The sequence below is a fragment of the Uloborus diversus genome, chromosome 4 (assembly GCF_026930045.1).
Source record: "Uloborus diversus isolate 005 chromosome 4, Udiv.v.3.1, whole genome shotgun sequence".
In the NCBI taxonomy this organism is placed as follows: domain Eukaryota; kingdom Metazoa; phylum Arthropoda; class Arachnida; order Araneae; family Uloboridae; genus Uloborus; species Uloborus diversus.
In genome coordinates, this window is record NC_072734.1 from 75,412,104 (window position 1) to 75,438,177 (window position 26,074).

The 26,074-nt window shown below is 34.4% G+C and overlaps 1 protein-coding gene across 1 annotated transcript in view; it reads right to left on the minus strand.

The window, feature by feature from the left end:
* Positions 1 to 3,262: 3,262 nt before the first annotated feature.
* The window catches only part of LOC129221161 (Na(+)/H(+) exchanger beta-like), a 170,886-nt gene continuing 148,074 nt past the window's right edge, over positions 3,263 to 26,074 (minus strand). Inside the window, exons 5-12 of the mRNA XM_054855610.1 lie at positions 24,995 to 25,197; positions 22,294 to 22,383; positions 20,834 to 20,907; positions 18,517 to 18,738; positions 13,723 to 13,891; positions 12,594 to 12,855; positions 10,210 to 10,416; positions 3,263 to 8,952 (exon numbers count right to left, since the gene is read on the minus strand). Coding sequence (XP_054711585.1) covers positions 8,459 to 8,952; positions 10,210 to 10,416; positions 12,594 to 12,855; positions 13,723 to 13,891; positions 18,517 to 18,738; positions 20,834 to 20,907; positions 22,294 to 22,383; positions 24,995 to 25,197 — 1,721 coding nt within the window. The 3' untranslated portion in view covers positions 3,263 to 8,458. The remainder of the gene's footprint in view (positions 8,953 to 10,209; positions 10,417 to 12,593; positions 12,856 to 13,722; positions 13,892 to 18,516; positions 18,739 to 20,833; positions 20,908 to 22,293; positions 22,384 to 24,994; positions 25,198 to 26,074) is intronic.

A 26,074-nucleotide genomic window follows, 5' to 3' on the forward strand; every position in this document is an offset into this window, starting at 1 on the left:
AATATTAACCACTGGAGAGCACAGCAAATTTACTTTTCTTATAGCAAAGCTGAAGAGTTAAACTTCAAATGTTTCTCCTGTAAAACTTCATCGCTTCGTGTTCTGGCACTCTTCGTCCAAATGAGCAAAATATTGATATTCAAGACTCTTTCAATTCTTTTTAGTTTTATAGCACTTTTTGCCGTTTTTGTCTTCAAATTGCGTGAAGCAAACTTTGCCAACAGTCTTCTAATTAGGGTCGTTCCTAATAAGGCTAAATCGTCTTTCTTTGCTAAAACTGCGTAGAATGCAGTTGAAACTTTTGTTTTCACCTGGTTTTATTTTTTGCTCTTTTTTTTAATGAATCATCTGATGAATATGCAAAAGCTGGAGCAATTCAGTCATGAAGGAGGTTCTGAACCTTAGGATAGCCTTTTTCGGCGCTGTTACGTACTTCTCTCTATAATATGACGGACTAGGGTGCCGTGAGAAAATTCTAATTCTTCAAAGGGTACCACGAGTCAAAGAAGTTTAAGAAACCCCTGAAATATGGAAAAATAGTGCCGCAAAGGCAGTGCTGAAGCGCTATGCGTCCACGAAGCCAGAAACATATGGATGCGAAACAGGTTACAAATTTATTAAACAAAGACGATGTCACACAACATTTTAGTTTCTAAGGAAAACTTAAAAACGTTGTTAAATTTTGTGGCCTGCAGCTATATTATATGCGTCGCAAATACAACGCACCTGTCGTTGCAATGACGAACCATTTTCAGAAGATTTTATCGCTTGCTGCAATATCGTTCAAGGGATCAGGGGGAACAATAAATCTGAGATCAAAGATGCCTCAAATCAGCTCATATAAACTGTGATGGTGAAAAAAGTATTGCCGTGCTAATGTTATTTTTGTGGTACCCCATAACAGAGGCATGCTATCAAAATAAACCTTTTCTAGATTTTTTTGAAAATTAATAGTTGTAGGCATTTTTTTTTTTTATTTAAGCGTTTGAACTCATCCGGTTCAAACCCCAAAATCCTGAATTTCACATCATGCTTAAGAGGACCAAGGCGGAAAATCATCAAAAAATTGATTTTCATTTTTGAAAACAAAAAATTAAATAAATAATCCCATTTTGATAATGAATATTTCGAACATTTTTGAATGCTCAACTCTGAATTGAAAAAAAAAAAAAAAAATTCATTGGTACAAATAAATTAAAATTAGGTTAGCAACATCAGCTGAACTACGTGTGAAACGGCAACAACGAGCATAAAATACAAATAAAGTAATAAAATATAGTTAAAAAACGTTAAAATTAAAGTTCGAGTTTTTAACTCTATTTTATTACGTTATTTGTACTTTATGCACGTTGTTGTCCTTTTACTCATTCCATAGTACAAAGTTTTCGACTGTTTTTTTACAGCTGCACTATGTATTTTAACGATACATTTAAAATTTCGTGGTAAAATTTTATGTGTCATTTGCGAAAAAAGTGTACCAAACTGTAAGAGGAGGTTTGGCGCGTTGGTTCGCTTTTTTACATACCATTTTTTTATCTCATCAAAAAATTTAATGATCCGTTCGCTTTTCTACAATAAGTTTCACTAAACACTTCTCAACCCCACAGATTTTTTTAGAAGTGCTGAATTGATAAACTTTTTTTCATATTAATTTTTTAACGGAACCTCGTAACGTGGACCAACGGGTGAGGTACGTCGGTCCGCCTGGTGGGGCACGTTGGATCACATAACTTAAACAACATTTATTATAATTTTAGTGACAAATACTATTAAACTTTGTAACTACATTATTCTCTGCTGTGTGTAGAGTGAAAACTATTAAGTTTAAAGATCAATATAACATATTAAATTGATTTTTTGATAAATTATCTTTATTTAAAAACGGCAATAAGCATTCACCATTAGTACGCAATTATTTTTTTAAAAATGAAAAGAAAAATCATAGAATATTGTTATAATTATTGAGATTTTAAGAGAAAAGTTTTAAAATTATGTGGCGTAGGTTGGTCCGTTTGTGCACAAAACCCTTTTTTGGTTCATTTCTAAATCGTTCATTTGTCTTTTCAAGGTCATTTTCTTTGATTTTTTCTGCAATTTACTAGTGTCTACTTATTACCGTCGAAAACAATATTTTGCAAAACGAGCCCCCCCACTGAATGGTCTGAAAATATAAAACATCAACTGCGGAAAAATTGTTTTGCATAAGAAGTTTATAGTAAATCTGGCATTTCTCAAAAAAAAAAAAAAAGAATTTGGCCGCTGTAAAGACGCACGGTGTTTGGTAATGTAATTTGCGTCATCAATATCTCTTTCTTGTTTAGTTTACTGAGCATTATTTCGTAACAAAATCCAGTCGCGTTATAAAAAGGTATTTGTACGCAATATTTAATATATTTTGCAATATGCCATGTAGTAAACAAACGGAGTTGCAAGGGATCTTTGCTCTTTGATAGGTTTCAAATTTTCTCATTGGTTGTTAGGTTAATCCTCTATTTTTGCTATCATGCAAACATCTCATTTTGCCACCTCTCTCTCTCTCTCTCGTTGCTCTCAACTTCCATGAACTCATATCTTTTGCTTTGAAAAAGGATTTCTCTGTCGTCCCATAACAAAGCTCTAGATTTTTTTTGTAAATATTTGAAGGGTCCACTTTTTGATGAAATCTGTTTTGTGTTTTATTAATTCATTTCATTACATAAATTTTTACTTTGATTAATATTATATTTGCAATTAAACACTATTTTATCAAAAATTAAATTAAAAAAATAATTTTCCTTTGAAATTGGCAATTTACTCGTAAGTAAACTTTCATTTTAATCGACTGGCAAAACTTCCATATTGGAAATCGATTTGCAATTGACTAAGAAAAAAGACCAAAAGGGAGATGGATGGAAGATATCCTCAAGGACCTACAAGTCATGAAAATTATCAATTAGAAAAAGAAAACGTCGAAGACATAACCTGAAATAGGATTCTGAAGCAGTTTTGTTTTGCTCGAAGATTGGACTAAGACCGTTTTTCCGGTTACTCCTTTGTGGGCCATTCCACGAAAAAGCGGCCATTTTGTTCCGCAAGTGACAGCTCATAGATTTCAATAAAAATAATAATTTAAAAAATAAATGAACAATATTTTTTGCTTAAGCAGTAACGTGCGGAACAAAATGTACGTTTTTCCATGGAACAGACCTCGCCTCTTATTGTTTATTGTACTTTTCCCTTTGTGTCAATAAATGAACCAATGAATCCATGACTGATATGGCAACAATTTTTTATTGATGCTGAAATAGCTCATTTCACTAATGCAAAATGGCATAGTTTTTTACATCATACATATTAAAAAGTAGAGTTAAAGGCACAAGCAAAATATATACAAGGGAAAACAGAGATACGATAAACTATTTACACTATGTAGGAAAATAACATCCTAAAGACAATGCAAGGACGGTTGGCTCCAAAATAATAAGCACTCAAATCTCGTCCAAAATGCAGCTAGGAACAATAATTTGCCTCGACCTGAATTACTAGGATTCCTGTTTTCTATCAGTAGAAATTATTTTCATCTCTTTTAAGCAATAATATATTATTGTTCATTATTTGCTATCATGCAAGCTCGTACTTTGCAATAAAATTTCAATTTAAAATACTCATGGACTTTATGCATCACACTGAACGTTTCTGACATTTTTAACAGATGTAAGCATTCTTGAAAATATTTCTTTACAATATTTATAAGAAAATTTAATCACATTTTTCTCACAAGTCAAAAGGCATGACAATCATTTTTAAAAAAATAATATTTTTGATGAGATCGGAAAGTTTTTTTTTTTTGGTAAAATTCCTGCGTAATGACAGCAATTGCGTTGCAAAAGTAAGAAAATGAGACAACGTCATCACGCTTCCTTTTGCAGTAAAACTGGTGCAATCCTATATACATAACTGGTAATTAAGAATTTTGGTATTTTTCCTTTCTCTATTTATTTTATTCTTAATTTTTTAAAGCATTTTTATAGTAAACCAAAACTTTTCAAGGAAATAAAATGGTGGCTGGGGGCTTACCAACACATATTGAATCATATTACCACACTATGATAGTATTTTAACCAATGGGTGATTCCAGCGTCACAGGATAAATTACTCTAAATATTTCCTGGGTCACCATTATGTATTCATAATTAGTTAATCTCAGACTGATCGTGCAGACTACTACAATGTTTTTTTATTTATTTATTTATCATTTATTTATTTATTTATTTTTTTTTTATAAATCTCGACTTGTTAGGATAAAACATTTGCATTTTGTCTCATTCTAAGCAAAACACACATCATTTTCCAAAAATTTTCACCTGGTTTATTGCTCTCTTAAGGCTGAATTTAACGATGTAATTGAATTCCCCAAAATATTCTTTAGGTGATTTTTAAAAAATAGTTAAAAACATATTAACTGACTGATAGAAATGCAACCAGCATGTCCGTCAGTTACCATATTCTTAACTATTTTTTTTAATAGATCAAAAGTTATTTTGAGAATTAAGCAACACCTTTAAATTCAGCTGAAACAGAACAACCAACGAGGGAAAATATTTTTTTTTTTTAAATAATGAATATTTTGTGTAGAACATGACAAAATGCATGTGGTTTTACTTTAAAAATGTTAGTCAGTTACCCGTAGAATTTCCCATATCTAATTTGCGCGGTAAAAGCTCATTACAGTGATTTTTTTTCTTTTTTTTTTAACGTGTTGGGGTAATACAAAAGCAAGGAGTAATTCTATTTAAACCAAAAATCCTCTGCCATGAGTAGCTTCTCGTGAAAAGGCTTTTATATTTCCATCAACATAAATGTCTAGGAATTAAAAGTTGTCTATTGGGCATTCTAGAAACATAACAACTCCTATATGATACTGGGTAAAAAAAAGAAAAAACTGCCCTTTTTATTGGAAAGCGCGTATAGCTAACTATAAAAACATCTCTGCTAAACTCGGTGACAGCTCAGCGAGTGAACAAGTAACTATATTCACTTCAATAGTTCAATCTCATTTTCTTAATGCCGCACTGAATGGACGTCATTCAAGCTATTATTAGCACTACTTTGACCTGATTTGTTTAAGTGACATATGAATGCCACTTTTCGCCACTCCTCATTTCTGTTTCACTACCCAGTTATCACACATAAAGTTTAAAAAACGTTTCCTAAAAGTTTCAAAATGGTTATCACAACGTTGGCAACCATTTCAAAACGTTTGTAAAACGAAGTTTGCGATCTGGGAAGCGTTTACGTTTGCTTTTGCAGAAAAACATTAGTGTCTTCCTCGTTCTGAAACTTTGGCAACAGTTCAATGATACGTTTTTGTCTTCTTTTCATATTTTAGATCTTTTCACATCATTACATCATACATCAAATCTTTCAAAAGTACTTACAACATAAAGTAGTATTTACAATTGCTGCTTCTATTTTAAATATACTTACATTAATATACTTCAAATATATAAACAAAATAATTTTATGAAATAAATAAACACATGGTGAACCCTATTAATAAAAAACTACAACATCATTGGCATTCTCTCATAAAATGCAACAAAATTCGAGAAACTCTCAGTTATGAAATTCTTTTGCGTGATTACTAAAGTTGCGTCAAATTAAATTTTTTGCCTTAAGAAGGGCGTCCGGTCGAAACCGGTTGATGAATGTCTGTGTTTAAAATAAATGTCTCCACAATTGTGGCGACACTCTAAGCATCCCCCCCCCCAAAAGAAAACATATCTGAAAGTTCTCTTAAAATTCTTTCACAGTGATTTTGCTTGCATTTATGTTAGGCACAATAAATATTCTACGAATTTCTCTCCAGAATACAAAAGTCATCACATGTTTGTATCACAATGAAGTGTCAGTCTCGTACGCCATTTCATTTTAGGAACATTTAAAAAACTTCAGAATTTTTCATACGTTTTTCATCATTAAGTATTGTCAATTCAGTACTTTAGCTTTGAACAAACTATTCGTTGCACCAATTTCAGTTTTTCCTACGTCGACTGAAAATTATCAAATTAAAAGTAATAATCAACAAACACTCGTTTCTAGTTTCCTCAAAGCAGCTAAAACGACATTTCATCTCAAGACGTTTACTGTTACTAATATTCACGTAATTTTTTTCGAATATGTTTGCTCCTGTATTAAATTCTTATTCAATCTTTTAATTTTTTTCGATCAAGAATTTTAATTTGATTTTAAATAAGCATAATAATCTTTAGTTGTTTTGAAAATAGGAAAACTTTTTTGTTTAGTAAAACTCCTGATGAAAACATTTATCAAAATTTGGCTTTGCTCGCTGAAAGTTCTTTCTGCCTAACTTTCTCATACGTGAGCACAAAAATTTATTTTTATGTACAGCTTATACTGAAAAAGTAGGTGGGGCAACTAACACAGGAAATTACATTTACTCTATTAGTTTTATCTTTTCCAAAATAGGAAGCCATAAAGGAAGCTCTAATTTAGCAACTATGTTTGACAAGCATTTTACTTTTCAAAGTCTATTTAAACTTTTCTGACTTTAAATATTCGAAGTAGGAAAACCGCACAAATTATATGCGGCTTAACCTTATTCAAAATTCGGAACTATTTATTACTGAGAAACCAGAAAGTTTTTAAAGTTTTCAAATATTCATCAACTGAATTATATGGTTTTCGATTAAAAAATCACTCAACAAATTTATTAACTCTTGTCGTTATTCGAGGAAAAAAAAGGAACCATTTGTGAGGAGATTTATAAAACTTTAACCGTTCATTGAGAAGCGACAGAGAAGCAGCGGGTGTTCCGTAAAATTAATGGTATTTGAATTAAATTTAATCGTTTTAAAAAGTCAGTTTAACAAGTGTTAAAGCTTAAAGATCAAGTTGTAATTATTCCGATTGGTGTCCTTCAGGAAACTCGCTGCATAAAAATTTTAGCAGTTTAAAATTTCCTAAAACTTTGTAAGAAAATTGAAAATATTTTTTCAAAAACTGAAATTGATGAAAAAAAGAACAGTAGAAGTTTCTTTAAAATTTTAGATACAAAATCATGTTTTAAAATCAAACCCAAAAAAGTAATTTAATTTCTTAGATTTGGCCAAAAAGGCAGAGAACTAAATGTTTTTTTTTCTTAGACGTTAAAAAAAAAATAAAGGTTTGCTTTTTAAAAGAAGCTGTTAACAGCACCTGGATTTGGAACCTCCGACGCAAGAAAGAAGAGAGCACCGAGTAGTCATTTATAAGGTAAACACACCAGTAGTGGCCACTTCAAGGTTTACATTTGAAAAAGTAGGATTCTAGGTCTCCCAATGGATTCAAAAGTGCATCAGACGTGCAGGAGATACTACCCCCCCTGCACGTTTGATGCACTTTTGAATACACTGGGTGACCTGGAACCCTACTTTTTCAAATATGAATATTGAAGTAGCTTCTACTGGTGTGTTTACCTTATAAATGACTACTCGGTGCCATTGAAGCTCCCAAATGGGTGAACTGATTTCGATAACTCGTTTTTTGTTTGAAGTGTGACAAAATCGAGAGTGTTCTTAGCTATGATTCATTTGAGTCGGGGTTTTAACTAATATTTAATTGAATATTATAACTTGTTAATGAACAACCGAGCTTTGTTTAAAGCCCTTATGGAAGGCACCGCTTGAAATGTCTATCCTTACATTTTCTCTATCTGTAGTAGTTTCATTTTCTACTAGTATGCCAAATCTTAGCATGATGGAGTTTAAATCAGCATGCATTTTAAATTTTTGGTTGTTGTGTCATTGGTTGAGCTTCAAGTTTTTTTTTTTTTCAATTAATGTTATTTCTCGAAACTTTGAATTTACCAATGAACAATAAAATTGTATACTAGTAGTTTCTTTAATACATATTTCTGAGATCATTGGTAGCATTCCGAGAATTTCTGAATCTTCTCCTTTGGTAAAAGTGTCATTTTTATGTCGACTTTGTCAAGTAGATTTTGTTTCATTTTCCCCAATAAATCTAAGAACGAAACCAAACAGTTCTGTCACCAAATATTAGACGCTAGAAGAAGATAAACATGAAGGCAAGTTCGGAAATTAGTTCCAGTTACTCACATGTTGTAAGTAGAAAGAAGTTCTAAAGTTGCTTGTAAGTAACGTATCTAGCCTCACAGCCATTGAAATCAAGTCCTCCAGTACAATTTACAGATTAGCTTTGGCTTTTTTGACTTCGGATGACATTCACTATCAAAGTACTTTCTTTTAGAGTATGCCGTGGTAATCAGATGCCTTACCAAACACAGTCAGAATGTAGTTTCTGTACAACTTCAACTTAAAGTTTCTTCAGTGAGAGTTTATCCTTTAAAGAACAGTAGCACAAAATTCTACTTTTTGAAAAGTCAGTAAAGTAAAAGAAGGAGGTGACAATCTCATGCTTTGGATTCGAATAAACATTTGGCAACAGAGTCTCAAGACTATAGGCGCGTACCTTGGTTTTCAAAGCAGTCATCGTCGCTATAGTCTTCATCGGGCATGGTAACACTAGGACTCCGACTACTTCCTTTAATTTCAATGACTACATCATCATTAGCTACTTTGGAATCTACGTCTACTGCTTTGGAATTCCCATTTTCTAGCGTACAAATGGAATCTTCGCTGTTTCGACGCGGGCGGGGCAGAGCTGCTCCTGATTGGTCGAAGATATCAAAAACGGCTGGTGCCCTGATTCTTTTAGAGTTGTTCCCCAAACGGCTGAGTAACGTGTTGGTGGGGGACCCGTGGACCAAATACTCCGAGTTTTCGATCCAGTATGGAAACGCTTCTTGTCGGAGGACAAACGTAGGCTCTAGGTTCTCAGGCGAACCTCTGGTTTCGACATCTCGTTTCCAAGGCAACGTAAGTTCTGTTAGTGTCTTCGGTATCACATTTGGCAATGAGGAATCTTCGTTGTCAGATTCAGAAGAATTATCTGCAATGACAAAAGACAGATTGTATTTTGTTCCTGGCAACTGAAAACGAACACATAAAATCCCACATTAAAAGTTTCCATTTCAAGTATTTGAAAGAAATGTTAAATTTGGCAGTGCAAAATTAAGCGAGAACATTTTGATTTGCATAGCTGAGAATTAGAAAGTTAGTTCGATTAATATATATTATAAACTATAAGCACTTGTATCTCTCTTTTGAGACGGAATTATTTAATACTTACAATGACACTACATCAAAACTAAATATTAAGAAATAATGTAATACATTGGCAAACAATATTTCTTTGAACCTACAGTGCTACTTGAATAAAATATCATCTACTGAACTCAAGCGTTTTTCACGAGATCTATGTCAGTACGTTTTGGACTGGTTGATTTGAGAAGCGATTTTTTTTGCTGATATACTACTTTAACAAAAGTTTTGATACACATAATTGAGGAATTTTGCAAGTTAAGTAGCGAAAGAGCAACGGCTAATTAAATTTAGAAGCAATGGATTGCAGCAGATAATAGGATTTAGAAAAAGATGCGCATGAGAGCTGACAATGGAGTTTGAAAGAATCCGCAGAAATAACAGATCAGAGAATTTGGAAGGAGTCACAGAAGACAATTAAAAGGGGATGAATCTTCTATTTAACAGAATTTAGGAGGATCTACTGGAAACAAGTAATATAACATAGCAGTAACTCAGAAAGCAACATGTAATGGAATTTAGGAAAAGTATGGGAGACAGTAGATGACAGAATTTGGAAAAAGAGCAGAAGACTGCGGAAAAAACATTCGCAAGAAGTTACAGGACACAGCAAATAACAGAATTGGGGAAAAGTTTCAATTAAAAGTGGATGAAGCTACTATGTAATAGAATTTAAAAAGGTCTACAGAAAATAAGTATTATAATTTGGCAGCAGCTTCAGAAAGCAACAGGTAATGGAATTTAGGAAAAGTATGGAAGACATTAGACAACGGAATTTGAAAAAAAGGTGCAGAGGACTGAAGAAAAAAAAATCAAAAGAAGCAACAGAAGAGAGCAAATAACAGCATTAGGGAAACTTTTCAGGAGACAATATGAAGCGGGATTTCAAAGAACCTACATGGCGCGTTAAATTTTCAAAAAGCTACGGAATTAAGAAAAACGACAGAAACAAAAAATAATGGAATTTAGAAGAAGTTGTTGAAGACAGCAAAAAACAAAGTTTTGAATAAGTCGCAAAATACAGCTGAAGACAGAGGAATCTCACCTTTCTGGTTCTTCTCTTGCTGTGGAGATACTGTTCCAGCAGTGAATACAATGCCGTCATCTTCCAGTCCCGAGGACACGTCCAACAAGGAGCTGTAGGTGGATAGTGGCTCTGCCGGTTGGGTGGGCAAAGATGTCTGCTCCGTCCACTCGGACGAAGTGTCGTCAGCCACACTGAAGCGTAGTTTAGGGGGAGGTTTTGTGTGCTCTAAAAAGGGCAAAAAAGTTATTTTAGTAACAAAACTTATCTTTGCCAATCATAAGGCCAAACTTCGTTTCATTTTTACTAACCTATAGTTTGGGCAAACCTATCCTTACAGCAATGTTAAGGCTACGCTGATCTCAATCGCAGCATTACGACGCTGCCTGGTTATGTTTGCCCCAATTATAGATGTGTGTCAAATTTAGGAATAAAGTTTTCCAAACCTTTTTTGATGCTATTTTTTGTGGCGATTGCTACGAGTGCAAAATATGTATCTTAGCAGTAACTGCTGCTGATAATTGTAGATAATTTCAATGATGGTTACTGTCGCTAGATATTTAGATATTTTGGTAAAGCAACGTAATGCTGGCTCTAATATAATGTTGTTAACGTAGTTAAAGTGTAAATTTGTAATTTACAATGCTACAAAGTACGCAATTTATATTTTGAGATTCTTGAAAAATATTGTCGTCTCGACCTTCACGCAAATGTCTTAATGGAGAAAAGTTCTGGGTAGAATTAAAAACTGAATATTTAAGAATGCTGGTTGAGAGCAGTAGTTTCAAAATTATCCATAACAAATTTACATTCCGAACTTAATAAAGAATATTTAAATATTATTTGCTTGTCAAGTTGAGAACTGTATTAAATTAAAAGTCGGCGAAAAGCGTCAGGAGAGAAAGCAATGGAACACTTAAAGAACATTATGTGCGCACAGTGGTTACCAAAGGGCACCGAGTGTTTCATTAGCTGAGAAAGCGGAGGCTAATATAAAACTAGCAAAATATCTGTGTTTAAGGAATTCCTCATTTTAAAAATGCTTCTTGGCGCTCAATTCCAGAAAGGCGTTCGTATGTGTCACCTGAAGCCCCATTTTCTAGTTATAACCAAAATAACTGTACCTAGTTAGTAGGGCCCATTTTGCTAAAGCTATGTGCCCGCATTTATCTCTGTATATTAAAAAAAAAAGTAACGTCAAAGAAATTCTGGAAGGAAGTCTGTGGCGTGCCTGGCTGGGTCAAGGACACCCCATAGCACCTTCAGCCTTGAAATTTTGTACAAAATTATTTCGAGCCCCGGAGGTGTGCACCTGAGGTTTTTTTTTTTTTGGAAGTTTCGAATTAGTTTTTTTTTGTGATTAATTTTTCAGCTAAAATTTCACGTCAATTGCCTATTAAAGGGATGAAAGATTTCCCAAGCCCCTTAACATTCTATGTCGTTCGAAAGAGATTTTTTTTCTGCATCAAATAAAGCTTGATGCACTTTTCTCAATTAGTTGGAACAACAGATGTAACGGTTTCTATTTTAGCGAAAAGTCCGAGGCTCAACACAATTCAAGCCCAGAGCTAAAGAGCAAAATAACTAGAGACTACAAATTTGAAAGCGACTTTTCAAACGTACAAAACTGCCGTTTTGCAATGATCAGGAGCCCCTTAGCACATGTAGCTGTAGAAGTTGGTAAAAGTTAGTTTGGAATCCGTGGATGGGGTGGTCTTCTAAGCGGGTTTTTTTTTTTTTATTTTTTTTTTATTTTGGTGTATGCATTTTTCTATTAAGTTCCTTTTTTCTTCGTGTGGGAGTGAGATTCTGTTCTAATTATGAGTTCTATGCTTAAATTCTTTTTACTACATCAGGGAGAGGGGGGTTTCCGTTTTTTTCAGAACGGACCCTTAACCCGCTTTTTAATCTGATGGTTTCATTAGACGATTTAACCCCTTGAGAATCAAATAAGTTTGTGAAGCAATCTTCAGGGGTTGATGAGCGTCAGCGAGCAGGGGGCGTAGCCCCCAGTATATTACGTGAAAGATAAGAACCAAAAATATTTTCCAAACTAAAGTACAAAGCATTGTTGCCATTCGATAAAAGAGTCAAAAACATATAATTCGTAGGAAATAGAGGGGGGAATATACGCGATAAGCAAATCGAGACTTCCATAGTGTGCTTTTAATCAGGAAAGTTGGCCTCGAATTTTCTTTTGAAATTAATTTCTTACTGTAAACAAACTACGGTGCTTCACACACACACAAAAAAAGTTTTTCCAAAGCTTGATTGCAGCAGCCCAAACTTATTTAGTTTTCAACCGATTTTAAAGTGGACTCGTCCAAGGTCAAACATCAACAATCTTGAACTGCATTGCATGTTAGTGTAAATCGAGATTCAGCTTTACGTTTTGGGCAACTTACTTCTTCGACCCGTTATCAGTCCTCGAGTGTTGTTCCCGTCTGAAGAATTAGACCCTAAGCTTCTCTCTGAATTACTAGCGGTGTTGTAGTTTGGGGCGGGTTCAGCTGATTTTTGGGCGTGGTTGTAGGCGTGACTGAGTCTGCGATGAGGAATTCTTTCGTCCATCAGGTGCCTGTATTGCAGTCTGGAGTGCTGTGTCAGAGGATCTGGTGTTTGACTAGAAGCCCGATCATAAACAGAATTCCTCCGTCCCGAATAACGCTGAAAATGAAATGCAAAGAATTTTTATTAGTTAGAAAATTATTAAATATGGCGACTATGATTTCCTAACGAACAAAAGTACTAATTTTCTATGCCCAGTTTTGTTGTCAAAATGTTGCTCTGGCTATATACGGCCTGACTTTGATAAGTTGACTTCCTATCAGCAGAGGCGATAACGATTTCATTTAACATAAAGTGAGGAAAATCACTATTTTTTTTCCAAACAACGAATTTGACAATCATTAACATTGTGCTGAACAAAGAATTTTTCCTCTTTCAACCCGAACATATTTGTTCACTCGTCCAAGGCCATGCATCTTTTTACCAGAGCCAAGCTATAACAGAAGTATTATTTTCAAAAAGCTTTGCCACGTTTTTAAAACATCATATTAAAGAAAATAGTATCTATAAAGCATTACCATAAAGAGCCACACCCGACAATTTCTGTGGAGACATTTTTGCAAACGTCAATTAATTTTATCATGATCCAAAAAACTGATTAGTACTCTTAATTGCTTGTTGTAAGAAATAAAATCTTTTTCCGGGCCATTCCTTGAAAAGCCGCCATTTTGTTCTGCACGTAATAGGTCACATTTTTTATTAAAAAGTAATAATTTTTAGAGGTTATGAACAAAATTGTTTTACCTAAGAAATCACACATACGTTTGTGATTTTTTAAGCAAAAAAACTTTGTTTATTATCAAGATATTATTTTTAAGAACCATATGAGCTGCCATTTGCGGTTTGTGATGAAAAGAAGAGAAAAATCGGGTTTATTCCCGGGAATAAGCCCGGATTTTCGGGAAGGAAATTTTGTATGTATCAACTGATCACTACATTTTAATTTTCCGGTTGAATTATACTCACTTTTTTCATGGGCTTAAACATGGCATCAGACAAAATGTGGTGAAGCTCAGCGTCCGCCAGATCTTTGTTGCTCGGTGAATATTCCAATTCGGCAATGTCGACATTCAAGAAACTGGAGTTATTGCGAGGTATATCCAGACCGGCTTTGGCACCTTTCTCGACGCTAGGACTGAAATTAAAGGAGCGCTGTTAAGATATGAGAGTAATGTCTAAAATTACCGCATTATCCCTGACCTTTAAGTACGCTGAAAACTCCCAGTGCACACTGGGAACACTTTAACTCAGAAGAAAATGTTCTTAATGCCTTCTATATGTTCCGATATAAGGAAACAGCACGGAAATATGAAATTTGAACTCAAAGTATACATTTAAGAACAGATTTGTGTGGGTCACATTTGAGAACATACTAGGAACATATTTGGGCGCACTCGTAGAATTATCGCTTTCATTCGAACAAACTTAATTTTATCCTTTTTGAAGTACCCCCTCATATGATACTATACTGTGAATCCCTCAACATGATATTATTAGAAATTAAATTACAATGAATCAGTATTAGTTGGCATCGCGAATGTCTTTATAAAGAAGGGCCTTCCCTGATCGAAGACCGTCTATGGTGCCCGGCAGCTGGCAGCAGCCGCGTAAAATTGCTATAAAAATAACAGGAAAAATTCCTGTAAAAATCGTAAAAATCCTGTAAAAGTGATTTTGAAAGAGAAGTGTTCCATAAATGCTTTGTAAAGTGTGTTAAAAAGTGTTCTAATAACGAGACACATGTTAGAAACAATGTACTCAAATGCGTTTCCCTTTTAAGATTCATTAGGTTGAAAAACGTTTTTTACAGTCCCAAGTCCTATACGTCCACTTAATGTTATACTTCACAGACAACACTAAATATGTTCGGAATTGTCGCCCAAACGATTACAACGAATTAGGTTAAAAAGTGTGTCATAAAACAAGGTACTTTTTTCATAACGGTACATGGAAATTGAATTCTTGTTCAAACTTTATCCCCATAAAAGCATTTATTTGCAGTTATGTTTTTTCCCTTCAGTACATTTATTTAACCTCATATACGAATATACTTTTGTGATAAGAACTTGTACTTAGTTGAGTGTATATTAGATTTAAGAAAAATAAGGTCAAAAATCAATATCATATTACGTTTTTTACCATTCTAAACTTTATTAAGAAAGAAAACGCAATGTGAAATAACTTGAATATGAGTTTTTCGTACAATCGTGACTTGATTCTCAAATGTTTGATACAGTGGCGCCGACTCCATGGGGCCTGAGGGGGCCCAAGCCCCCTCAAAAATATTTTTGAGGGGGCAGAGCCCCCCCAATAAATCAAGAAAATTATTAGTTATATTATGCTTTCTAAACTCATAAATTTAACTTTTATTTTCTTTCTTTGAAGATAGCTTTTCTTGTAAAATACATTCAGTAACAAGTTAAAACAAATAATTATTGCGGTAGTAAGCAGGTTAACTGAAAACGAGTGGAATGAATAATGATAGTGTTACGGTGCTGCAAGCACACTTAGAATTTGTCCCAGTGCGCGAACTTACGGGTCAAGTCAGTTGCTGGTGGGCAGCGATGCGACACGCTCATCTAAGTGTTGCTGATCTGGAAAAAATATACGAGGGTTTGATTTGTATATTAAATGAGAGGCGTGATAGTTTTGAATACTTTTGAGTATTGTGTTTAAAAGAAAAACCTTCGCAAAATGAACAAATTCAACATCCTTCGTTTCCTCAGAATCGACGGATACCAAAGAAGTATGAAAACAACGAAGCCAGCTCACCACACACTTTCAAAATCCCAAAGGGGCCGTGGTAGCCCGATCGGTAAAGTGTCGGATTCGAGGCCGGAGGGTCCTGAGTTCGAACCTCGATGGTCGAAGATCCACCGTCGTCATTAAAGGGGACTGGGCGACGTTAAATATGCTCGTGGTCTCAATGTCCTCCAAGTGAAACAATACCTCTGGGGGTGCTAGCACCAGGTAGCTATTAGCTCCTGGACTAGTTCTAAATTCTCATTAACTGTTCAATCCGGTGATGGTGCTGCCATCTATCGGTATATAAAATAATGGAGGCAAGGCACTTAGTATGCAGTCCTCGACATAAATATAGTTGTAGTTAGTTGTGACTCTGAATAGGAATAGGAAATCCCAAAGCACTACAAGGCAATACATTGATGAGGTTTGCGAAATGGCGCAACCTGCATTATTGGGCGGTTTACATCAACTGAACTCCCACAGGTTATTGCAGTTGAACAAGAGTGCTTGCTTTTGTTAAACAGAGGTGAAACAAATTTTGAAAAATCAACTGCTTTTCAAAAATGACCTAGACATTGAGAGACTTGCGTTTACATATGAGTATGTTAGCCGATATCACTAATGAAAAAAAAAAAAAACTGGTCTTAAAAAACATGTTTAAATTAAATTACCTTTTTACAAAAAATACTGTGCATGTTTGTATTTATTTTTTCCTTTTTTCAAAGCCAAAAAATGTTTCAGGCTTGTCGAGTTTTCGGGGTTCTAATGTTCATTATATAACTTTGAAATGCTTTAAAACTCACTATTTTTCATCTCAATTTTAGAAAATTTCCCGCTGCAAGACCCTCCGGTATGCCCCCCCCCCCACACAATATATTTTTTTTAGTCCGCGTCTCTGGGAGTGCCCTTCTATGCAAGTCAAGTGCCCTACCTTTTTCAATGCCTAGCTACGGCACTGCACGACTCCCCGTAAAAATGAACAAAAAAATGTCTCTTACTAAGACAAGTGACATGATCTAGTTGAAACAGAAAATTTGTATACCAATTTTTAGATTGTTTTACTTTGAAAACGCCATGTCACATTTGTTTGTTTAAATTATACACACCAGAAAATATGTAAATTGGCATTTTCAAGGAACAAAAATCTGACCTTTATTGGGGGGGGGGGAGGAACCTCCGTGGAAGTACATAACCCCCTAAGCCCCCGGTGATGTCTAGCCCCCTCAATAATTTTTGCAAGTCGGCGCCCCTGGTTTGATACATATTCTTTTCTTTTTTCACAGTGACCACTTTTATGAATCTCTTATGGAAGTAAAAACAGTTCCACTGTCAGGTACTTTATGCATTTACGCATCTAAAAATAGTTCTCCTTTTTCTTTTTTAGTTATGGACAATAAATTGATTAATTAAGTTTAAAAAATAAAATTAAAGTAGTAACTTTAAAATGTAAATTAATAAAACAAATGAACAAACGAAAAAAAAAAAGAAAAGAAAACTAATAAACTCATTTATAAAATAAATTTTTAAAAAACCTGGGGAAAAACGAAACAAAAATATTACAACTTGAACAAATAAATAAATAAATTCAGTTTAAAGCCAATCCGAATACACGAGTAAATACAACGAGCAAGTTGTTTTCACTGCTGCAGCACAATAGCTGTGGCAGAAACACGTTTACATGTTGCAAGACGAGCTTTACAGTTCACATCACGAAGAGCGAAAGTATCTGCGGTCTGCTTAGCATGTCACATAAGGTGGCATGATACAGTAAAAACTCCTCCTGTTTCCTTGACGCCGAGTCATATTACGAATCCTAGTATTCTTATCTGTTGCATATATTTATGTAAGTATTACTATGATGCCCCATCTACACCAAGAACATTGAAAATGAAATCAGTTACGCGAATTAAAGGACCCAAAACAAAAATGAACTGGGAAAGGGAGAAATAGAAACAAACCCACTGGAAATTATCAATTCTTCTATTAATGTATCATGAATTTCTATTAAAATATTTAGTTATGGCGATTTCACTTTCTGAAACTTAAACAAAATACGTCAGTCACAAATTAGATTGTTCACTATTGGTAAAAGCAAATATCTGTTTATTTCAATGTCATAATAGAATCATTGCGATTTCGACACAATACGGTCCTCTTGGTGAAAGTAATTTATAAAGAATGAAATAAAGGTGACCAATGAGTAAGGAAATGAGAACACGAGGGCGTTTTAATAAGATTATGCAAAGCCAATCGCTTAAGTTAACGACTGATATTTCGTTGCTGTAGCAATTAGTGTGAATGCAATATTTTTGATTGACCCAGCATTATCACTTTTCTCGTGCATAGACTCTTTACGAATACTTCCTTTTACAAAAAAGGAAGTATTGTATTCGCGAAAAAATTTTCACACAAAATCGACCTTAATTTCCATTTTGCTCACCCCCGAATGAATGTTGAGTTTTTTTCCGACTCGACCACACGTGGATAAGTACCTAAGAACGTATAGATACGCGAAATATCCATTTTAACGAATCTCGAGTTAATTACAACGAGTTGTCCCGTGACGTCTGTATGTACGTATGTGCGTATGTATGTCGTATAACTCAAGAACGGTATGTGCTATAAAGTTGAAATTTGATACGTAGACTCGTAGTGTGGTTTACTTGTGCACCTCCCCTTTTGGTTGCATTCGGGTGTTTCTAAAAGGGTCTTTTGCCCCTTTTTGGGGGGAAATCATTGTTAATTTCGATGTAAACTCAAGTGGTGTTATAATTTGTCGGACACTTGGCGATATATCGCCAGTCTTTTGGCCGCCAAGTTTTGTCGCTAACTTGGCGACAAATTTGGCGATTTTTTAAAAAAATTGGTTTTAATTTGGCCACTGTTGGTGATATTTAGAGAGCAAACTATCGAATCACATTAAAATTGCCAATAAGGGGAAATGACATTAAATTGGAGTAAAAGGAAGTCATGTGATGCACACATCAGCTCGTTTTGTAGCGGTAAAATAACAACCTTTTTTCCAGATTTGCTTGTGTATAGGTCCTGAATAAGGAGGATAGGGAAACTCCTAAATCGTTGCCTGTCGCTCCGGGAAGAAGGTTCGAATTCTGCTTCACCAAATTCATGGCATCGGCAACGTTGAGTTTGGAGTACGTTTCAAAAATCTTTGGTTCGGCATTAGCATGTTCTCTGGTAAGAACTGGTCGAAGGTACTTGTTGTTGTAATACTTGAATCTAAAAGAAAGCAGGAGAAAAGTATTTACAAAATATATATGTAATAATAAGAATGTACATGTAACAAAATACAGAAATCCCCCAAAATATGTTTCAGAGAGTTTTTCCGAGTCTTTCTCAGTTTTCAACATAGTTCGTTTGAATTTTTTTTTTCTACGGCCCTTTCAGTGTTCGGCAAGCATTAGTTTTTTTTTTCTTTTTTCCTGCTTCTTTTTACTTATTAGATTTACAACACAGTTTAAAACATCAGATTTGGTTGAATAAGAATAAAGGAAAGAGTTACCACTTGACGAAAATTAAAAAAAAGTATAGTTATTTAATAAGGAACGAAAAAAAAAACATTTAACAAGATGCACATACAGGGTTTGTCCGGAAAGTAATAGGACTGATTTTTTTCCGCCGCGACTGTACTTCGGAGCGTGCACGCGCCGGTTGGATTCGGTAGAGGGCATTCCTAGCTAACGAACGAGCGGCTAGTCGATTGTCTCCGAGCACCTGGAGAGTCAGGACAGGCATTTTCGCTCGACGTGTTTCTGTGAGTTGTGCAAGCCGAAAATGCAGCGTTCGTTAGAGCAGAGGTGCGCGATTAAATTCTGTGTCAAACTCGGTAAATCTGCGACAGAGACGTTTGATATGATCAAGCAGGCTTACCCAGATGTTGCTTTAGCAAGAACTGGTGTGTTTCGGTGGCACCAGGTCTTTTTGGCAGGCCGGGAAGAGGTCGCCGATGAAGACCGTGCTGGAAGACCTTCTACTTCGACAAACACCGACAATGTGACTCGTGTGCGCAAAGTTTTGAACTGAGACCGTCGACTAAGTATTCGTTTGATTGCCCAAATGTTAAATTTACCAAAATCTGAGGTTCATGGTTTTGTGACGGTGCATTTGAACATGCTCAAGGTGTGCGCGAAGTTGGTCCCAAAAGTGCTCACTGACGACGAACAGCTACCTGATCAAGGCCGGCATCCCAATGCTTCCGTAGCCGCCCTACAGCCCAGATGTGGCCCCCCGGACTTTTTTTTGTTTCCTCGCCTGAAAAGGCCGATGAACGGCAAGCATTTTGAGACGACAGAGGGGATCCAAGCAGCATGCACCGCGGCTCTCAAGGCTATTCCGGAGAATGCCTACCGTGACGCCTTTAATGCTTGGAAATCACGCTGGCAGCGCTGCATCCGCACAGAAGGAGCCTATTTTGAAAGTTTTTAAAGAATTGTAATAATTGACTTAATAATTTTTTTTTAATTGACTCAGTCCTTTTACTTTCCGGACAAACCCTGTAGGCCAAATTTTTAGACAGGTCTTTCTCTCTTGGGACTGTAAGTTTCAAACCGGAGAGTATCCTGCGTGACATTTTATTACTTACACCACAGAGTTACACAGAAAGGACTCCTTTGCGTGCAGATACACTGACGGACACTTTCCGAAAATTGATCAAACTGTGTACACTACCCATTGGAATACGTAAATTTAGCAAATATTTTAAAATTCTTGAATACAATTTTTTATTCTTACTAAACGCTTTTGCCCTCCGAGACTGGAAAAGACGGTGGTTTTTATTCTTAAAACTTATTAAAAAAAACTAAAGAAAACGAATTTTACCGAGAATGAAAGAAAATGCGAAAGACAAAGCAAAATCGATCCAAACAAGTACCCTACTATGCGAAATAAAATCGCTAATATTTCACCTTCTTCGTTAACAAAACAAGGGTGAATAAAGTGAATATAGTTTGTGGAGGTATAACATATGTCTTAAAAAGAAATTAAATTAAACAATTAAAATGCAGTGATAAAGATATTAAGGCTCTTTTTTGGCAGTTTTCAGAAGAAATTCATTGCTTAATGGGCCTCCTAATCTCTTCTCCAGACCCCTCGTTTAGATGACGTAATTTCCTGTTTTCTAACAAAGTTTGGAATTTAAGTTTTGTGAAAAAATCCTTGGACGATGAGGAAAAGTTGATGGTCATTTCAAGATTTAAGCCTAAAAATGCATAAGAATCATTCCCATCTAATTCTTTAAAACACGCCATATCCTAAAAATTACCTGCTAGCCTCATTTTTATATATCTAAGTTAAAAGAGAAAAGATCTACACTTACTTATCTCGTAGATGATAATTTCCCATCGTCTGGCCTACGATGTCCTCAATAGCAGCCATAAGGTGGTCCATAGACTAAACAGAATGCATCAAAAAGAGATTTCAATATTTATTTGATCAGTTTTCCTAACATAATGTAGAAATCTTAAATGTAATAAGAAATTTGTCTGCGTGTACATGCAATGAAAAACTAGCAAAATGAATAACATTTATTCAAATTATACTGAATTGAATTAAGTAGCATTGCTCAAAGAAAAAATTAATGAAAAAGGAAGTTGCAAATAAGGAAACAGCAAAATACGCCATTTTTGGCCAAACAAGCATTCTACATAGAAACAAAATAAAACAAATAATTGATGAAAAGAACAAAAAGTATACTTTTACCTAAGATTATCTAATTTCATTTTTTCATATTTGATTTTAAAACACAAAGATATACAAACTTAAAGCTGTCAGTTTTATTGTACTTTTTCTTTGAAATATACGGTATTAGTATAACAGAATTCGTTTCTTTTTGGAATTGTTTCATGCAATGCAATGAAGAAAAAAAGAGGTTTCCCTCTCTAGCAACTGTGCATATTGATGCAACTGTGCATAAAAGTAACATAAGATTTATCCTTCCAAAACCCAGTCGGATAAAAGTGCTACTTCCAAAGCTCAGGAAGTAGCACATTTATATTCCCAGAAATCATTAAACACATCTTTTGTTAACTTAAGCTGCATTAAGTTTATCCTGAACATTCAACAATTGATATTTCTTTTGATTTTTAAAAAACTAATTGTATATTAATGGTGAATGTTTATTGATGTTCTTAATTAAAAATGATTTATCAATTAAAATCAATTTCATGTGTTATATTGATCTTTAAACTTTATGTTTTTTTGCTTTACACACAAAAGAGAATAAGGTAGTTACAATGTTTGATAGTATTTATCACTAAAATTGTAACAGATGTTGTTTGCGTTATGCGGTCTAACGTACCCCATCCGAGGGGCACGTTGTTTTACAAGGTGTAGTTTACAATGTTCCGTTAAAAATCAATATAAAAAAAATTAATCAATCAAACATTTAAAAAAATATCTGTGGTGTTGAGAAATGTTTAGTGAAACTTATTGTAGAAAATGGAACTGCTCATTACATATTTTGATGAGATAAAAAATGAAATGTAAAAAAGTGACCAACGTGCCTCACTTCCCCCTACAAGCTAAACAGTTTTTTCAGTTGCTCTAAAAGTAATAATTCTGTTCATATAAATCCTTTTGACTATTTTTGTATTATTTAGTTCTCTTTATTAATCTAGATATTATTAAAGTGCTTAGATATGTATATATACATGTCTATGTCTCGCTATAAATTTTATTATTTATACATATTACATCTTCTTACTGTACACTTAATGCTGATACTTGTAGTGTGTGTTACATAAATACTATTAGTAATAAGTTATGAATCGTACTCACTCTTGTTAAAATTCTTTCGTTCATGGACATTTTTATTTTATTCTTCGTTGGAACGTTTAAAATTCTCACCAAAGGACCGATGGTCATTCCCTGTAATATAAGAAAAGAGTATGTCAAGTACGAAAAGTAAAATTTCACACAATTGTTCCAAAAAAGTATTTCTAATCGATATAAATAAAAATAGAACCGACTTCAAAATTGCTCTAAAAAGTGAAAAATAATTTTATTCTTTAAACACCATCGATAATACTTTTAAACATAATTTTTGAAGTTGGCGCAAAAACGATCGATAAAATCATTCACAGCCATAACTCAACTACAAGTATAAATTTAACCAGGTCCAGTTTCTTCATTACCAAATGCATTACGCATTGATGACAGCATATTTGAGTAACGATTAAATGTTTCGTTCCTAACTTTGGATGATTTTTTGATAAAAATATGAGCGAAGCATGGTTACAATGGATTTTACTTTTTGTTTTTGCGCCAACTTCAAAAATTATGTTTAAAAGTATTATCGATGGTGTTTAAAGAATAAAATTATTTTTCACTTTTTAGAGCAATTTTGAAGTCGGTTCTATTTTTTTTTTTTTTCAAAATTTTTTTATTTCATTCTTTTTAGTGTAAATGTAGATATTTCAGTAAAAGTAAGAAGTTACCTAGTAAGAAGTTCGGCCCTATATCACTATATTGCTTTAGAAAAGCCTTTATTCAAAATTATCATTACAATTACTATTAATGTTACTCTTAGATGGCACCAAACTTTTATAACAATGAGTTTCATATTGTCGCGTAGATGAAGATAGCGAAGACAATGTGAAAGCCAAATGACGCGAATACTCAAGCGTTAGTCTCAACTCGAGATCTTTATTCAGAACCACGAAGGAACATTACATCTCCTTATATACAACTTGAGAAAGTGATGGAACTTTCCAGACTTGGAAAGATACAGAAATTAATAGAACATTCGAGAAAATACGGGAAACAGTAGAAACGAAATTTTAGTAAAATTCACTTTGTTCTGGTCGGGATTTGAACCCGGAGCGCTCGTGTGGGAGGCGAGAATTCTACCACTGAGCCACCGTTATCCACGAATGAAAAGTGCGAACTTCGCTACAATATTATAGGGAAATTGCATAAAATTTACTGTTTTTTGCCCATAACTTTTTTTCTAAAGAACAAATATGGTCAAACAAAGTAATGGGACCTAAGTTGAGCCATCCCCTATCCATCAAAAAAAGAATCATCAAAATCGGTTCACTAGGTGAGACGCTATAAGTGGACAAACAAAAAAAAAACATACATACGGTATGAACTGATAACCGCCTCCTTTTTGAAGTCGGTTAAAAAGTAAAAGTATTTGTATTTGAGATAAAAATGAAAATATTTGATTTGACTTTCCTTTAATTGCAACACACATACTGCGAGGATGAAGTTAGGTGTTTTATCAGGCCCTTCATTTTTGTAAGAACTATTTTGGTCGCTCAGATTTTAGTACATTGAGGTTTCAAAACTGCGATGTTCATTTGCAACCTGGATTTCATATGTAGTGAGCACACGGGAGCCCAGCTGCGGTACTCTTCTAAAAATTTTATGAGAATTTTTATATAATTAGGTATGCACCTCCCTCCCCCATCCCTTCTTGGGAAAAATTGCAATGGCGGGCTTGATTGCAACATACGCTTTTCAATGCAATTTTTGGGTAGATTTACTCGTAAAGTGCAGTGGAAGGAGGCGAAAAGCAGACTTATGCATTTAAGATAAAAACACTAATGAGTCCTTTCTGTTAGAAACATGACATTCTGAGATGAGGCAGCTTTAATACATAGTACGAATTTTTAGTATGCCTGTTGGCAGGATTCTTAGCCGCAACGAGTTTTGTGGCATGACAGTAATTTTTAGTTTTTAGAATTTATGGTTCGAAAAAGGCTTTCTAGTTGTAAAAAAATCTATTAACTGCTTTTGTAACTAGAAAATTTTATGTCTAAATCATTAATGATAGAGTAACCATAGCAGATTATAACCTCCCTAGCTGTATTGCCAAACCTGGTGAAAGTAACGAAGAAGAAATTTCGTAAGATAGAGCTTAAACTTTAGTTAAGAACTAAGCCAAATTAGGACAATATGACACTGTCAACCGGTGATTATACTCGTACCTTTAGTGGAATTTCCCCTCGGATCTTTAAATGAAAAAAGTAAGAACGATAATAATAAAGAAAATCTAGCCCCTGTCATTAATTTTAATTTTGATTTCTTGAATTTAAATGTTTTTCGCTATTAAGAATTGCGATAGGACCTTACTAGTTGGGTTTCTTGTTTCTGCAAATAGTTCCTAACGCAATCATGAAAACACATAGTTTGAAATCAAGACGTCAAAATTCCAACTAATGTCAATGGCTGGATGTTATATGTTGCATGCTGGATGTTGTTTTTGTCTAAAGAGGATTGTGTAAAGTGGAGAGAGTTGGGTGCAAATAAAGTTGATTTCGGAGGACATGGACGCCACCGACCAGAAAGAGCACTACTGCGCGGGATCCGGTGGAACTCAAACATGACTCGGAACGCCAACTTCAAACCAGTGAGGACAATGAGCAATTCGTGATTGCCCAACAACATTCTATTTCATGATTCACAAAGATTCATAGTTCACGCCTTCTTACTTTTATTCTATAAGAAAAACTTTCGATCGGCTTGTACTTACTTGTATGAATACAGTAAAGAAAACCAGCGCGATGATCGTTGTCACCATCATGTTTTTGGTGGGGATGATTCTGTCGGATACGATGAGCACGAGGGCAAAGGCCACTGCTCCTCTGAGCCCCCCGTAGGCGAGGATGAACTGTTCCACTCTGTCGATCCTATGCAGCCGAAATCGATTGGCGATGGCTGTCAAAATTATGACACCTGGGAAAAAATGAATTTAGTTCTATAACAAATTTAAGTTTTCGCTACCAATCACAGATTACAGCCAAGTTTTGAAACAGTTTTTTTCCCCCTTGCTCAATAGTTGATGACTTAGTGTTTTCACACATAAGCTATAAACTTTCAGACAATCTTACAAACTTTTTATTACTATTAATCGTGCTTCAAATATCATACAAAAGGAGCACTAATATATAAATCATAATAGTACAAAAGTTATATCTTAATATATGAAGCCATCATAAATTAAATAGTTAGTTAATGAAATATTTATGTATAAAATAATGTGCTTACTTGTCATATAAAATAAAAATCACTGTTAAAAATACGTTTTATTTTAAAGCAGACAAAAAGATTTTTTTTTCTTTTTGTCAAAATAGTTTTAAAATATATTCTAAATGAAATCGTTTAAATATTTTTGGTGTAAGAAATTAAAAGATTTTTGTCTAAATGATATGAGAAACACCCTTCTGTTGTAAGGCAGTGGATGTTAGTAATTAACTTTACTTAAGCGTTTATTTCCATCGAGATTGAGAAAACAACTAATATTAAAGCTTCCACATTACTCCAACATTGTACTCATTTGACTGAAAATTATCTCTTTTGAAACTTACACCCCTTTTCATAATATATGCAACAAAACTGCATTATCACTGACTTATTATGCAAAAAAAAAAAAAGCCATTACATACCATTAAGAGCTCCATCAAATATAAAATAATCCGCCCACTAAGAAAACAACTTGAAACGATCCATTAAAGGACAAAATAACATGCGAAACAAATCCGCCAAGTCATTAAAACAAACATTAAAACTCCATTTAAATATAAAACTTAAGTGTGAAGGGCGAACATGGGGT